Source organism: Macaca mulatta, chromosome 7, assembly GCF_049350105.2.
Source record: "Macaca mulatta isolate MMU2019108-1 chromosome 7, T2T-MMU8v2.0, whole genome shotgun sequence".
NCBI lineage: Eukaryota > Metazoa > Chordata > Mammalia > Primates > Cercopithecidae > Macaca > Macaca mulatta.
This window is the reverse complement of record NC_133412.1, coordinates 26,370,783-26,388,141: the sequence shown is the minus strand read 5'-3', so window position 1 is coordinate 26,388,141 and position 17,359 is coordinate 26,370,783. Positions and strand designations below refer to the sequence as shown.

Below are 17,359 nucleotides of genomic sequence, written 5' to 3'. Positions count from 1 at the left end.
CTTTTTAGTTTCACCTTCAGCTTTGGCTTTTGGAAGGTCATATTGTCAAATTTCTATTTCACCTTCTGGCAAGTCTAAACTTGGTATGGCCTCCCCATCAGGTGATCTCACTGGGTAACCATTATATCTAAGCAGCATAACTATGTAAATTATAAGAACAAAGTATATTAGTCAGAGTTAGTGTTAATATATGAATACGCACTTTCAAATATGGGTAAGCATTTTGGATGTATTTCCTCATGTTGGAATTCTATTAATGGTTTAATATAAACTTCAGTAATAATGGTAATTGTGAAAATTGTTAATTTTATGCAAAAATGTAGAACTTTCAAGTAGTTAGATAAGAAAATAATTGAAAATTAATACGATTATACAAAAGATAGGCTACATAAATTTAGAAAGAAAATTACATCCTTTTGAACCACCAATATACATACAATTTAATTAATAATGAAAGGCATGCAGAGGAAATAAACACATATTAGAAATTAAAATTTTAAATGAGAATAACAATCTTAGGTGTGCATCTGAAAATATCCACAAAGCATCTTCTTCAAGCACAGCACAAATTTCAGTTTCTAGGAGGCTTCAATGAAATGGAATCATGTCCATTGGCCAAATCTTCAAGTCCAGCAGTGGAAGAGAGGATAAAACTTAGTTTCTATCAGAAAGGAAGGGAAGCTTAATAACAGACGATGACATCACCATCAGAAGTATCCTATACTAGCAGAGCTAGCCAAAAATAATCTTGTTCCTCATCTGACTTTGGTTAATAGTGGACTTTAATATTTAAAATTGCAATGTGCAGTATCATGACTGTAGGAACACTAGTAATGCTAAGAAATTGTTCCTGCATTATTTCAAGCTTCTGAAGTTTGACTACTGCCAAATAAGAAATGATGTTTAACCTTCTTCATGTTATATTTTTAAGGATATGTTATTAATATATGTTCTGAAATTGTATGAGACTCCTAAAATTCTGATGTGTCTTGGTATATGTTATCAGTCATAGTTACAGTTAGTATGTTTAATAATTGTAGGTCACAGAAATAACCAAATTTCCTGGTCAATCGTGTCTTTAACCATGACCATTTTAAGTCTTGCTTCCAGTTAATTGCTTAATTCTGGTGTATTTTCCAAAAGCTATTTATAAGCAAGTAAAATCCTAGAGTATTGCGCCTTCAAGGAGGCTTTGTGGAAAGGATAGAAAGGACCCTGAGAAGCATTCTTGAATACAGGGTTCTGATAACTTTAGGATCATATCATTTGGATTGGGTAAGAATTCCTAGAACCCTCATGAAGAGACTGACTGATTCATAAAACTGCTAACCCAAGCAGGACAAGAATTGATTGAATATCAAGAAAAAATGTTGCCAAATGTTATGCAAAATGAGCCAGTACTGAAATTCTTAAGAAATTCAACTTAAATGAACTCCATGGCCCAAGGCAAATTACCTATAACAGATTTAACAAACAGTGCTGTGCAACAAAATTGCTATTTAAGAATGATAAAAATCCAATGTTAAGTGTGAACTCATGGAGAGCCTGGATGGCTGCCTGGCCCTTCCTGAGTCCTTATAGCTTCCATTATTAAGAGCTGTATACCCTATGACTCATTAGGAAAGAGATAAAATGATTCAAATTATATGTATGTGTGTGTGTGTGTGTGTGTGTGTGTGTGTGTGTGTGTGGTGACTATTTTAAATTGCTAAAATGGCTTATGATCAATGTTTAGTTTGTCAAATTTGTAATTAAGGGAAAATATCAAAATTTCAGGTACATTTCTGCTACATGATGAGCCATTTGAACATTTATGGGGGCATTTCATTCAATTGCCATTTTCTACACACATTTTCTGATTACATAGAAGCTTTCCCATGCAAAAAGGCCAATGCTATAACAGTAGCTAAAAGGTTATTTTAAAATGTATTTCCCTCATGGGGAATTCTGAAGAAATCTCCAGTGATGGAGGTACTTGTTTCACTGGACAGGTTGTAGAACAGTTATATAAGGTATTATAACATTAGGCAAAGCTAAATGAATCGACTGGATTGCCTTGGTCCAAAGTATTGAAGATTGAGGGCAATCAGATCCACTTCCAGAGGAAAACATAAGTTGAGCCCTTTTGAAACAGTCACTGGAAGGCCTATCCCCCTAATAGTAGAACATTATATCTCTTCCACTCCTATATACTGATATGACTAATTGCTGCAAGGCTTTAATGCATTATGCCAAAGTGTATTTTAGTCAGGCAAAGGAAATTTTAATGACCCATTGACTCAGAATAATTAAACCATTGATGATATAGAACCGAGATACTGGGTCTTCTGGAAGTGAAGAGAAAGACTGCCCTTGCCACCCACACTGCAGCAAAACTTTGGGACAGCAAACCTTGAATCCATAGCCTCATAACTCTAAACCGTCCTTCCAGACTCTTAGGACTGCATACCAGGAGTCCCCCTAACAGGTACTGGTCCATGGCCTGTTAGGAACCAGGCTGTACAGCAGGAGGTGAGCAGTGGGCAAGCAAGTGAAGCTTCATCTGTATTTATAGCCGTTCCCCATCTCTGGCATTACCGCTTGAGCTCCACCTCCTGTCAGATCAGCAGCAGCATTAGGTTCTCACAGGAGTGTGAACCCTATTGTGAACTGTGCACATGAGGGATCTAGGCTGCACACTCATTATGAGAATCTAATGCCTGATGATCTGTTACTGTCTCCCATCACCCCCAGATGGGACTGTCTAGTTCAATGGTCCCCAACCTTTTGGGCATCAGGGACTGGTTTCATGGAAGATAATTTTTCCATGAACGGGGGAGGAGAGGAGGAGGAGGATGGCTTTGAGATGAAACTGTTCCACCTGGGATCAACAGGCATTAGATTTTCATAAGGAGCAACAACCTAGATCCCTCTCATAGGCAATAAGGTTCACTTTCTCAGGAGAATCTGGTGCTGTTACTGATCTGACAGGAGGTAGGGCTTAGGTGGTAATGCTTGCTTGTCTGCTGCTCACCTCCTGCTGTGCAGCCTGGTTCCTAACAGGCCACAGACTGGTACCAGTCCACAGCCTGGGGTTGGGGACCCCTGGTTTAGTTACAAGGAAGCAAGCTCAAGGCTCCCACTGATTCTATGTTATGGTGAGTTGTATAATTATTTCATTATATATTACAATGTAATAATAACAGAAACAAAGTACACAATAAATGTAATACGCTTGAATCATCCCAATACCATCCCCCACCCCCAGGTTCATGGAAAAAATGTCTTCCACAAAACCAGTCCCTGGTGCCAGAAAGGTTGGGACTGCTACTGTATACCTTAAGGTAAAGCTAACTGGGAATTTTCTCCCCAGAAGCACACAGAATCCTAGACATGAAGAACTTTCTCAAGATCATGGATCAAGGCCCTGCCATCATGTGACGCTTACATCTTCTTGCTTATGCCTCTATGAACAATAGAACTGGAAAAGATGCTTTGGGTGTACCCATAGGGTATACTTTTATGTGTGGAGGATTTTATGGCTAACTTTACACAGGGGAAACCTTATGCTTTAATGCAGTAGTCCCCAACCTTTTTGGCACCAGGGACTGGTTTCGTGGAAGACAATTTTTCCATGGACTGGGGGTGTTGGGTGGTAGGGGTGATGGTTTTGGAATGAAACTGTTCCACCCCAGATTACTGGGCATTCAGTTCTCATAAGGAGTGTGCAACCTGGATCCTTCACATGCACAGTTCACAGTGCAGTTCTCATTCCTATAAGAATCTAATGCTGCCACTGACCTGATAGGAGGCGGAGCTCAGGTGGTAATGCTTGCTCACCCACTACTCACTTCCTGCTGTGTGACCCAGTTTCTAACAGGTCCTTAGCTGGTACAAGTTCATGGTACAGCGGTTGGGAACCCCTGCCTTAAGAAATAGAAGATGAGGGGCCAATGTGTGCTAGGGAATTTTTTTTTTTTTTTTTTTTTGAGACGGGGTCTCACTCTGTCATCCAGGCTGTAGTGGAGTGGTGCAATCATAGCTCACTGCAGCCTTGACCTCCCAGGCTCAAGCAATCCTCCCACCTCAGCCTCCTGAGTAGCTGGGACTATAGGCACGCATAAGTACACCTGGCTATTTTTTTAAATATTTTTCATTTATTTGTTTTTTTGTAGAATTGAGATCTCACTATGTTGCCCAGGTTGATCTTGAACTACTTGGCTCAAGCAGTCCTCATGCCTTGGCCTCCCAAAGTGCTGGGATTACAAGCATGAGCCACTGTGGTCAGCTGGACTAGGAATTTTAACGGTACCTTTGTTGCTCCGCCACCAGTTAAAAACAGAACCTTGGTCCACTCTTCTTAACATATATCATAGGTTAAAGAGAACATTGCCGGGAGGACTTCACCTTTCTGGATGGGCGTCATTGTTAGGTCTTCTTTTCTGTGGCATGGGGTAAATATAAATCAGACAATGATTAGAAATGTGTGCTTTGTAACAGACTTTATAGAAGATTTTACTGCAAAGGCTATGGTTGCACAACAGAATTTAAAAATTCTCTTGCTAAAGTTGTGCTAGATGACTGAATTATTCTAGATTATTTTCGACTGAACAGGGAAGGATCTGTGCGGTTACTGACACTTCTTGTTGTATGAATACATCAGGTTTTATAAAGACTCACTTGCAGGGGATTAACAAATGGGCTGGTTGGTTAAAACAAGATTCTTTATCAGGCTTATTCTTAAATCTATTTGATTTTAGTTGGCTTAGTTCATAAGGACCCTGGCTAGGGAGCATACTCCCAAATCTTGGTATCATCCTTCTGATAATTGTAAGAGTAGTATCCCTGGTGCACTGTATTTTCTCCAAAATTTTAAATGCTTGCATATAGCCATCTGTAGAAAGTCAAATGATCTCCCTTTTATTGGAATGACAAAAACTCAAAGAAATGAGTGGTCATGAAGACACTGTCACCTATGAATGACGTGCTGTGACTAGAAATCCAAGATGATGGCAACTGGAAGTGCTAAACCCTAAATCTTGGCTATACTCACTTAGGTAAGAACTTGAGCAAAAGGGTGGGATTATTATTCAAAATTATAGGAAGCCATTGCTCTAGACAGAGCTCCTGCAGTAGGCCCCAGCACACCAAACCAAACCAACATGGAGTCACTCATGCTAAATGCTGCATAATCAAAGTGAAACATTATGGAAGCAGATCGATCCCAAAACAGATCAGTGTTTTTTTTTTTTTTTTTCTCCTGAAAACAGGAGATTCTAATAAGGAAGTCCTCTCTGCTCTAACCCTTGACATTAATGCCTAAAGTTTTGGTCACCCTCTATACTGAGATGGTGACCAAAAGGGTGAATTGTTAAGTTAAAGCTGCCTCCTTACACATATAGTAAACTGTCACCTAACAGGATGTGTAAACAGACTATAACTTACTCTTGTACTAATCATGTAGTTTCAGCCAATCATAGGTGGCCAACTGTTCAAACCATATTCAAATAAGACAAGTACCAAGCTATAACCAATCAAACTGTTTCTGCACCCCACTTCCATTTTCTGTACCTCACTTTCTATAAATATGATTGGATCATGTATCAGCCCCAGAGTCTCCCTGAGCCTATTCTGGTTCTGGGGACCTGCTCAATTGGCAAATAATTTTTTGCTTAATTAAATTCTTAAATTGAACTTGTCTAAAGTTTCTCTTTGAACACTACTAAACCTTTTAATAATAAAATTGTAATAATCCAATTTTCAATAGTCATTTAGATATGTTTTTATATTCCAGAAGTATTAATTTTAACATTTCGCTATTCACATTCAGACAAAATGTGAATTCAGTGCACTTCTTTAAAATTCTCCAAATGGCTTTTTGACTTAAAGTTAAATCCAAATTCTTTACCATAGCTTGCAAATTAGTACAAAATCTGGCCTGGTCTAGACTTCCATTCTATCTATTGTCCATACTACTCTCTCCCTCCTGCCATTCACTATTTACAGGTCTCTCCTTTCTGTTTCCACAATTTAAGAGTTTCCCCTCCTGGGGCCTTTGCTTGTCTTTCCCCTATCTTTTTGTATTTCTCAAATCTCACATCAGATATCACCTCTTCAGTGGTCAACCATCTAATGCAGTCCATTTCTTCCTCCTAGGGACTTTGTGCCCTGCATCCCAGCCGCTCCAGCTGTGGCTAGAAGGGACCAAGGTACAACTTGAGCTGTGGCTTCAGAGGGTGTGAGCCCCAAGATTTGGCAGCTTCCCTGCGGTATTGAGCCTGCGGGTGCATAGGTGTCAAAAATTGAGGTTTGGGAACCTCCGCCTAGATTTCAGAGGTTGTATGGCAATGCCTGGATGTCCAGGCAGAAGTTTGCTGCAGGGGGCGGGGCTGCTCATGGAGAACCTCTGCTAGGGCAGTGTGGAAGGGAAATGTGGGGTGGGCACCCCCACACAGAGTCCCCACTGGGGTACTGCCTAGTGGAGCTATGAGAAGAGGGCCACCATCCTCCAGACCCTGAATGGTAGATCCACTGACAGCTTGCACTCTGCACCTGGAAAAGTCACAGACACAACACCAGCCCATGAAAGCAGCTGGGAGGAAGGCTGTACCCTGCAAAGCCACAGGCGAAGAGTTGCCTAAGACCATGGGAACCCACCTCTTCCATCAGCATGACCTAGATGTGAGACATAGAGTCAAAGGAGATCATTTTGGAGCTCCAAGATTTGACTGCCCTGCTGTATTTCAGGCTTGCATGGGGCCTGTAGCCCCTTTGTTTTGGCCAATTTCTCCCATTTGGAATGGGTATATTTACCCAATGCCTGTACCCCCATTATGTCTAGGGAGTAACTAACTTGCTTTTGATTTTACAGGATCATAGGCAGAAGAGACTTGCCTTGTCTCAAAAGAGACTTTGGACTGTGGACTTCTGAGTTAATGCTGAAATGAGTTAAGACTTTGGGGGACTGTTGGGAAGGCATGATTGGTTTTGAAATGTGAGGACGTGAGATTTGGGAGAGGCTGGGGCAGAATGATATGGTTTGGCTGTGTTCCCACCCAAATCTTATCTTGAATTGTAGCTCCCATAATTCCCTCGTGTTGTGGGAGGGACCCAGTGGGAGATAATTCAATTATGGGGCAGTTTCCCTCATACCGTTCTCATGGTAGTGAATAAGTCTCATGAGATCTGATAGTTTTATAAGGGGAAACCCCTTTCACTTGGGTCTCATTCTGTTCTCTTATCTGCCACCATGTGAAGTGTGCCTTTCACCTTCCACCGTGATTGTGAGGCCTCTGCAGCCAGGAGGAACTGCAAGTCCATTAAACCTCTTCCTTTTGTAAATTGCCCAGTCTTGGGTATGTCTTTATCAGCAGCATGAAAACAGACTAAGACAATGACTCAGGAAGGGTACTGTTTTGTATACCTTATACATACCCACACCTCCCATGGGTAAAAGGAGATGCTTCCGCTTACCTTAAGCTATGTGAGAGAAGCTTTCTGGGAAACACTTGGAGAACTTGATACATGTTGCCTGGAGTGTGGTAGAATGCAAGGATCTGAGAGAAACAGTGAGAACAAGCTGCATTTTTGCCTACTGTGTCAATATGAATTTTTCTCAGGGCAAAGTGTACTGAAGTCTGCAATCTACTTTGACATGCACCAAAAATAAGAAGAATTAATAGCTGGATAAAGGCAGAGAGGGATGGATAGTTATATGATAAATCAAGGGTAGCAAAATGATTCCAGGGATTGATGGGATCCCAGGAATTCTGCCTGAAGCCATTTTAAAAGGGAATCCAGCAAATAAGGCTGCCTTGCTGTTCCCCAAAGTGATCAAGTTGAGATTTAAACCCTCAGAAGTCCAAGGGCTGAGGGCTAGGGTCATAAGTGACTCTCTGAGATGACTTTGCTGCATGTAAACATGCAGGAAAGTAGTAATTAAACATCTGAGAAGCTCTGCCACCCTCCCCCTCAGAGTTCAAACCTGGAGAAATCTAAAAGCCTAATCAGAGAGTGTTTAAGGTAGAGGAGGTGGAGACATAAAACGTAGAAAACAAAACTGAAGTGGACCAAGCCACGTCCTTCACCGCAGGCTTCCAGCCTGAAGCAGGACTGAGCTGGGGAAAAGGAGAAGTTTTGACGTGGAATAAAGTGTGTGTGACCTTCATGAGATTTCATCCAAGGCAGAAAAAGAAATAGTCTTCAGGTAATTTGAAGGTACAGGACAATAAATAATAATTCTACTTGCACCCTAGTGAATCCTGCTCTTTCAATAAAATGCACATGCCTAACAAAACCCTAACCCTGGATGAAAGAATCCTGATTTAATATCATATTACAGTTTATTTATTCAATAAATATTTATTGAGCACCTGCTGCATGCTAGGCTTTGGTATAGGTAGTAAGAATAACAACAATGTCTAAGACAAGCATTTGATATAAGTAGAGAAGTTTTAAATGTCACTGGAGGTAATGGTGACACTCTATGTTTTGATAGAGATTTGAATTACATAGGTGTACGCATTTGTTAAAGCTAGAATTCAATATTTGGTTATATTTTTTTCTTTTGAGATAAAATGTACATATAATGACATGTACCTATCTTAACTATATGTTTGCTGAATTTTGACGAGTGCCTAGTCATCACAACTCCACTTCTGTTTATTGTCAGCAGGTAACCTTGCCTCCTGCATCACTGAGACAACAGAAGCCATTAGGCATTCCCTCAACTTTCGGCATGAAACTTATAAATGTATATAATCTGTAGCCATATCAATCTTTTCTTCCTTTCCTCTGTTACAGTAGATAACATGCCCCTACTTCCATCAAAGGTCTATTTCTTCCCCCTGGTATTTGTATTCTATCCCCTCCAAGCTTCTCAGAGGCCTTCATCTATTGGATTATCCCTCACATTCTGAACCCTCATCTCAAGGGGTGAGCTTGTGTGAGTACTAAAGGCTGAATTTTCTCTTTCCTCAGAATGCTAACATTTGCCATTTCCTCTTCTTGAAGCAATTTTCCTGCTTCTTCTCCTTTACTAATCATAACTCCTACTCACCCTTCAGGTCTTTCTGTGGATGCTATTTATTCAAATACGCCTTCCTTGACCTTCCATCCCTTACCATGGTAACACCTATTGTACTTCCTTTTTCATGACACTCATCTCACTTATAACGATTTGTCCTATGCATGTCTTGCCCACAAGACAAACATGGTCTCAGCCCTCATGGTGTCTCATAAACTGCTGTATCTCTAGTATTTAGCATAGTACCTCGCACATTAAATATTTATTGGTGAATAAAATAATTTGCATTCATTTATATCATCTGTAAAATGTAGTATTTTTAAAATGCCTTCCTTTTTTCACAGATTTTAATTTTTTATCTACTAGCTATTGCCATCTTTTTAAAGATTATGTTAAATGAGAAGGGCATTGTGACATTTCTGTTCTTATAATTCTTATGATTTTGTTCTTATAATTTTTTTTTTTTTTTTTTTTTTTTTTTTTTTTTTGAGAGGGAGTCTCGCTCTGTCGCCCAGGCTGGAGTGCAGTGGCCGGATCTCAGCTCACTGCAAGCTCCGCCTCCCGGGTTTACGCCATTCTCCTGCCTCAGCCTCCCTTAACGAATGTCTTGTATGTAGAAGATTCTCAATGAAAACGATTTTACAGTCATAAAAAATCCGACAGTGTGGAAAGATCCTTGGGAATCCTGCTTAAATTTCCTCAGATCATTCCTCAGAAGAAGGAAGAAAAGCAAAAGTACTATAGTATTTTTATGAGTGTATTACTATTATCTTTTTACTCAGATGAGGGTATATTATGGCTATAGACCAGCAGTAGGAAGACAATCTGAAAATTCAGAGTTATTTTATCTTTCAATTGTGAAGAAAAATGGTCATCTGTTAGTTTACATAACTACTCCTTATAAATAACTTAATTTTTCTGAGCAACCAACCCTAAATTCATTCAGCATTCATTGAATCCCAACTAGGTGTGTGATAGGCACTAGGGACCTAACGTTACTTTAATTGCACATATATGTACAAATGTTACGTACATTTGCAATTCAAATACACATGCATTTATATTAAATTTGAGGAGGTAGAAAAGTTACTAAAATTAAATAAATATATTTAAATCTAAATATAAATGTGTAAATATGAATGTTTCTCCTTTCAAACTGTTTCTATTGCCAGCCTTGATATAAGTCTTGCTGACACAATATAGTTCCTTTCAGCAGGCCAATATATAATACAGGTTGAATGTCCCTTATCTAACATACTTGAAACCATAAGCGTTTCAGATTTGGGATTTCGGAAGACTTACACTATACTTACTGATTGAGCATCTCTAATCTGGAAGTCCAAAATCTAAAATGTTCCAATGAACATTACCCTTAAATGTCATGTCTGTGCTCAGAAAGTTTCTAATTTTGGAATATTTGGGATTCAGGAGGGTTTGAGATTTCATAGTTTCCAATTAGAGATACCCAACCTGTGTCAACATAAGTACAGCAAGGGGCCTTCACATAACAAGCCTCGTATTGGAATCTAATAACCAGACTAATAACTTAGACTAATTGAAAAGGCAATTAGTCTTTACCGATGTCTCCTGAAGCATGACAAAGCGAATTTCTTAAAATCTCTTTCCCATTCCTAGCTGTGGATCTCCACACCAGTGCCCCAAACAGCAGCCACCTGAACTCTCTTCCTTCACTGAAGTGTAATTTAGCTTATATAGTTGTCCCTAAACATCCCAGGGGGATATTGGCTCCAGGATCCCTGCTGATACCAAAATCCATGCGTGCTAAAGATCCTTATATAAAATGGTGTAGTATTTGCATATAATCCATGCACATCCTCCTATATACTTTAAGTCATCTCTAGATTACTTATAATGCATAATACAATGTAAATGCTGTATAAGCAGTTGTTAAACTGTATTACTTGTATTTTATTGTTGTACTTGTTATTTCTTTTTTCCCCAAAATATTTCTATCCGCGGTTGGCTGAATCGTCACGGAGGGTGTGGGTGTTGGAAGGTGTGTCTAAGGAGATGCCCAGAAGGTATTTGCCATGCTAACGGTAGTGCCCAGTTTCAAGACAGTGTCTGCCCTTAAGGAACTAAGGATCTGAAGATAAAATAATTACCTGTTGGGTGGTGTTATACAGATCCTGCATAAAATTAGGAGTTCTGAGATGGGCGAGGTCAGCCTGGATGTGAGCCTAGAGGTGGGCATGAACCTGGACAACGAATTAACTAATCAATAAATATTTGTGAGGAGCCCTTTCTTCCAATCATTCTGTGTATGCGTTTTACATATGCATTTTTCTAGGGCAAGACTCCATTATTTTCAGAATATTCTCATTCCTTTATAGTCATGACTCCCTTTATTTGCGTAACATAAGGAAGGAGCAGATGTACGGTGGGCAGATGAAAGCTTTTCCAACATCTCTTAAGAGATGGTTTCAGATCCTGAAAAGGTCTTTGAGGGCCCGTGTGACCTGGGTCCCAGGTGGTCTTCTGACACTTCTCCTTTAACAGTCGCAGGGGTGGCGTGTGGTTCGGGGCACCTGCTCCTGGGCGCCTCCACCTGGCTTCAGCCTCTAGGCCAGGCCGGGTTCCTGCTACCCTTGCTGAGGCCATTTGCTGTCACTCCGCCCACTGCCCCTCTCTGCCTCCTCCCCACTCCTTTCCCTTCCGTGCGCCTCCATTTCTAACTACGCCTCCCGCCCATTCGGGCCCTCCTCGGCTTCCGTCCCAGATGATCCCTCCCCGAAGCTGCCACCGCCTCCTCCATCTCCCGGAGCTGGAGCCGCCTCCTCGGCCAGTGGCGTAGCCGAATCGGTGTCGCGGCTAGCCAGATAGGGGCGGAGGTCCGGAACCCAGTCTGGACCCGAGCGGGGGGCCATGGAGAAAGCGGCCCAAGGCGCTATTTACACCGACTAGCGCGGGCCCGTTGCGGCTGCAGGCACCATGGACCGAGCCCCTACAGAGCAGGTACGCGGGTTTGGGCTGGGCCCGCCGAGCCGGGGGTTGGGGTCGCCGCTTCCTTCCAGGCCAGGCCCAGGTCTCCGAACGTGGGGACCGAGGGCCGGTCCTGCGGTCGCAGACCCCCTTACCTGGGATCCTGGCAGCTCCCGGCTCTCCTTCATTGTTCCAGCTGCTGCCTGGGTCTTGGGGGCTTTTCCAACCTTGATTACTTCCCTGATGGAGGGCTCGCCGTTGCCTTTTCTCTCCGGCTTGGTGCAGGGGTCAGAAGGCTCCAAGTTGTCCCTGCTCTCCTGGGAGGAGGGCTTATAACTTCCAGCAGTCTCCCCACTTCCCGCATTCCCTTCAGCTCTGGAATGTGTTTTCAAGGTGGAAAGGCGTTTGAAGGCTTCTTACCCAGAAAGACTGTAAGAGAATGTGTGGTAATTACAGATGAAGGGAAGTCACGGGCCTTTTAGATCTATGTTCAATGGAGCGAAGCATTGTTTTTGCAGTGGTTTTACGGAGGTGTTTCTTTTAAGAAACGATACTACGATTTCCCCTTGTCCTTTTATCCAGTTATTTTGCAAAGAATGGTAATTAGTGGTTTTTTTTTTAAGCTAGTTTCTATTTTAAGGGTGTAAAGCATAAGCTTATTTTCGAACCCGTTTTCATATTCGCAAAGTAGTCCCATCAGTGTTCTGTTTTGTTTTTAATTGCATCAGATTCCTGATTATCCATGCTAGTAGGTGCTAGCAGGCAGGGATAATAACAGTGTTAAAAGTAATCGAAAAAATAGTTTTCCCCCAGTATTTTCCACTCTTAAGATCTCTGCGAAACGACTTAATTTGAAGCCCAAGTTTATTCACTCTATTCCCTTCTTCGAAGGCCTTGCCCATTGATGACTAGATGACGGAAGAAGAGAGGCTAGTAATTTCTGCCTTTTAATTTTACAGATGGATAACTAGCACCTGAATTAATGAGATAAGATTTCCCAAATTCCTGTATGTGTCTATATGTAGTTGTAGCCGGTTTTTATTTTGAAATCGGATTCTGAGCAGGCAAAGCACAGCTTCCTAGTTGTGTATACTTGTTTTTACACAAGACTTATTTTTTTTTTAAAAAAAAAGCTTTATGTTAATATAACTCTGAAGACACAAATGAGTTTTGTAAAACAATACATGGAATTACCAAAGAGAAATTGATATAGAGCCTCTTGGCAAATACACATAGGCGTTTATGTGACCCAGAAGTATTCTGTATACAGCCTATATCTAGTTTGATTTAAAAACATTTTTGAAGGTATCTATCAAAAATACCTGAGATTTCACAGCCTGACAAATGAATACGAATTTTCCTTGAATCATTTCCTTGTATGTGTGTTACTAATGAAAGGGTTCAACATTTTGTTCCTTCACTAGGATGCCAGGACTAAAACCAGTAATGCTACCTTATGTATACTTAGAGTTCCTTTCATCCTAGAGGAAATATAATTAACTATTTAGATGGTAATTTTTAGCATAGCTGTTTGTGATTATCCTAGCAGCAAGTGCTGTGAGCAAATTATTTAAACTAGAGAGACTTTTCCTCTTTCATCCCACACCTTTCCAAAGTCCACGACCTATTAAAACCTTGTAGAAATTTAAGAACTAGGAAAAAAACATGGAAGAAGGTTTTCTGTTGACTTTTTTTTCTTCCAATACCTCTTCCCTCTTCCCCAACCTAACACTAAATGAAAGAATAATTTGAAAATCCTCCACTCCCCTATACACTCAGAAAATAGATATAGAAAAGTGATGTTTTCACCTCGTTTATGCGATAGGAAGTTAATTCAGGGGTCCATGAATGACCTGGAAGGAGTATGCTTCATTATATGTCTTTTTCTAGGGCAAGAATCCATTATTTTCATCATATTCTCAAAGGACGGCTAAGAACCATTAACTTAATAGTAGATTGGGAACTGAGATTTCTCAATTTTGTGGAATTCTTGATTATACCATAGAGTCATGTAATGGCTTTTCCAGGATATTTGGATTATACTTTTGTATTTCTACTATTGAAGTGAATTTAGGTAGATAAAAGTCATTGGAAAGTATAGTAATATGTGCCGATTTCCATTTTTCCTCACAGAATTTTTTTTCCCTTTTGACCAGTGTTGACATACCCAGAATTTCCCTAAATGCCTACAGCATTAAAACTTACTCATTATAGTATTGTAGTAGTTAGCAATTCATAGAAGTTTGATTTTTAAAAAGTAGTACTTAATATAGACTTTCTGTATTTTATCTTTACCTAATTAAATCCTTGTGTACTTTACAAGTGTAACTAAAAAAGAAAATAAACTTTCTTTTTGCCTGAAGGCATTCATGTTCTTGTTCTTGTGAATTACCTTTTTTAAATATATAAAATCTTTTTATAGAAAAGGTAAATTGTATGTGTGCTGATCAAGATTTGTAAAAAGTAAATTACCGGGGATATGGTGCTAGATGGATAATCTTAATTGCAATAATGATTATTTGAAAGAATTTTATAACTAGAAGAAAATCTCAGGAGTATCTTCTTTCAGCACTTTTTATAGGGTATTCTCTGTATTTAATCAAAATAGCTAGCTTAATTTTAACTTCCAGAGTTAAATGTTCTAAGAAGATGTGTTGCTTCGTATATAATGCATTTTTTCCCCTTAAAAAAAGAAAAAAAAAAAAAAAGCTTGCATTATGAGATGTGAAGAATAAATCACGGAGTTCGTTTTGTTTATAAAGGCTTACTGTTTCTATTTTTAGGAAATTTATTGAGATTTTTAAAAATAAATAATGGGCTTAGAAGTGACAGGACACTTGAGGTTAACAGTCTCTTTTCTGTTATCACAAATAAATTAAATGGTGGCTTAATTTTTAGTACATTAGCATTAGATAGTTCTTTTAAAAGAATTTATAAAATTACTGGTTATTAATGTCTTTAATTTTTGGAAAAACTAGTGAATACATATGATTTCATGCAACATGCTTTTGACAAAATTGTAAAGCTTTTGTAAAGGATACAAAATTGTCTAGCTTTTCATTGTTTCCTTTAAATAATTTATAAACTTTAAATAATGTCAGTACTCCAAATGAAATGTATTCTAAATAAGTTATTTTAAAATGTGTGTTATTCAGTAATACGTATAGTTGGCCCTTACGTAAGGATATAAGTAAATGACCTGTCTTATCAGATTTAAAAAATAATATGTTCATAATAAAAAGAAAGTGTTAATATATACATTCAGGGAAAATACCATTTGGAAATTTAAAAAAGCATTTTCTGTTTTTTCTTTTTGAGACGGAGTCTCACTCTGTCACCCAGGCTGGAGTGCGGTGGCAGTGTCTCAGCTCACTACAACCTCGCTTCCCCGGTTCAAGCAATTCTCCTGCTTCAGCCTTCCAAAGCTGGGATTACAGGTGTGCACCACCACACCCAGCTAATTTTTGTATTTTTAGTAGAGATGGGGTTTCACCATGTTGGCCAGCCTGGTCTTGAACTTCTGACCTCAGGTGATCCACCCGCCTCAGCCTCCCAAAGTGGTGGGATTACAGGCGTGAGCCACTGCTCCTGGCCAAAAAGACATTTTCAAGCTCTTAGGTCAAAAAGGAATAAAAAATAGAATGACAGGTTATTAAAAATGTGTTAATAATAAAATACCACATATGAAAATCCTATGGGGCCCAGCATGGTGGTATACACCTGTAGTCCCAACTGCTAAGGAAGCTAAGGCAGGAGCATCGCTTGACCCTAGCTAGGTGTTCTGGACTGTAGTGTGCTATGTGGATCAGGTGTCTGCACTAAGTTCAGCATCAATATGATGACCTCCCTGGAGTGGGGAAACTCCAGGTTGCCTAAGGAAGGGTGAACTGGCCCAGGTCAGAAATGAAGCTTGTAGAAACTCTGGTGCTGATCAGTAGTGAGATCACACCTGTGAATTGCCACCATACTCCAGCCTGGACAACATAGTGTGACCCCATCTCTAAAACAAACAAACAAAAAACCTATGGAATGTGGCTGAAGCTATACTCTGAGGCAAATGCATGGTCATAAATGCCTTCGTTGTTAAACAGTTTACAAGGAGAATGAAAATTAAGCATCCAAGGCAAGAAGTTAGAGGGGAAACTCCATCAAATCAAAAGAGAAAATAATAAAAACAAAGTAATAGATAATTCAGAAACTAATATTAAATCTAGAAAGCTGTTTTTTTAAAAAAGTAACCATCAGATTTAAAAAACATTAGATTTGGTCTGTTTTTTAAAAAGGAAAATATGGGTTGCAAAACATTCTGCCCAGTATGGGCAGAATCTAAGTTAAATTCTTTGATTTTTCTTCCTCATTATTGTCTGGAGCCTGTAAAACTTACATGTATAAGTACTGTGTTTTGTTTTGGCATTTTAATCAAAAAACAGCACAGCTAGTAGTTATCTCTTAAACATTAATCATTTTTCGCTTCAGAGGACATTTATTTTATCTTTTGCCATGAGATATAAAATATCTTAAAGTTTGAGATATCCTATTTTTACTTTAACATAGAAAGAATATGGCGGGTTTCCATGGTCATATTTTTTCTGTGGGTGTGTGGTACATACTCTGGAGTTTCACTGTGGGAGAGTGTCTCGTTATGTTCCAACTTCTGTTTTGATTTTAAGTGGGTGTCAGTTTTTTATTGCTTAATCTGGGAAAATTATTTGCATTCATCTGGAGGTTCCATCTCTGAGGAATTTAGTGTACATTCTCTGCCCCAACGTGTGCTTTGTGGTAATGTTTGCCCATTTTCCCTAACCCAGTCCAGCGCAGCACTCTTTCCGGAATGTATGCTAAATGCACATTTGTTGAATTATGTAGGCTCTCAATGATCTGAATACATTTGTCTAATAAATTCTTTTAAATAATATTTTTATTTCATGCTCTGACAGAATCTTGAACTTTCTAGATTATCTATATCAAAGGCATTTTGTTTGTAGACATTTACGTTAATATACACAAAAAAATGAACATGAAACTGCTTAAATATTTTTACAAAGATGATTCTGGGACTATAATTTTTTTCATTAATTGGGAAAATTCTGAAATAAGTTCTGAAAGATGATAGTTTTACTATATAGATAGTCGTGCTTTTTTGTGAAGCAAATAATACAAGAATGATTCGACTTTGTTAAGTGTGGTTAACATTTATTCCATATTTATCTCCTTTGTGAAGACAACTCCCTGCTATGAACGTTCTTATTCCTAAAAAATAGATCTTGGCGAAAGTAGAGAGACAAAACAGAAATTCAAACTGAGGAATAACGTTCTATAATGTATCCAGTCTCGTTTTTTCATACATTTTGTTGTTCACTATGCAAGGCATTTTTCTTTGATTTCTATACTAATATAATTAAAATACTGCCA

General features: G+C 39.2%; 1 protein-coding gene and 1 long non-coding RNA gene across 4 annotated transcripts in view; one reads left to right on the top strand and one right to left on the bottom strand.

The window, feature by feature from the left end:
• Positions 1 to 388: 388 nt before the first annotated feature.
• LOC114679398 (uncharacterized) lies at positions 389 to 16,301 on the bottom strand. 3 transcript variants are annotated; one of them, XR_013395569.1, is made up of 5 exons: positions 12,103 to 16,301; positions 11,131 to 11,223; positions 7,453 to 7,535; positions 4,292 to 4,421; positions 389 to 661 (listed from the first exon to the last, which is right to left on the bottom strand). It is a non-coding gene; the product is annotated as an uncharacterized LOC114679398 (long non-coding RNA). The 3 variants fall into 3 exon arrangements; XR_013395568.1 differs by lacking the exon at positions 389 to 661 and having other exon boundaries at positions 3,307 to 4,421; XR_013395570.1 differs by lacking the exons at positions 389 to 661; positions 7,453 to 7,535 and having other exon boundaries at positions 3,307 to 4,421.
• Positions 11,774 to 17,359, top strand: part of SECISBP2L (SECIS binding protein 2 like) — a 56,483-nt gene continuing 50,897 nt past the window's right edge. The window contains 1 exon segment of the mRNA NM_001258064.2: positions 11,774 to 11,980. Coding sequence (NP_001244993.1) covers positions 11,957 to 11,980 — 24 coding nt within the window. The 5' untranslated portion in view covers positions 11,774 to 11,956.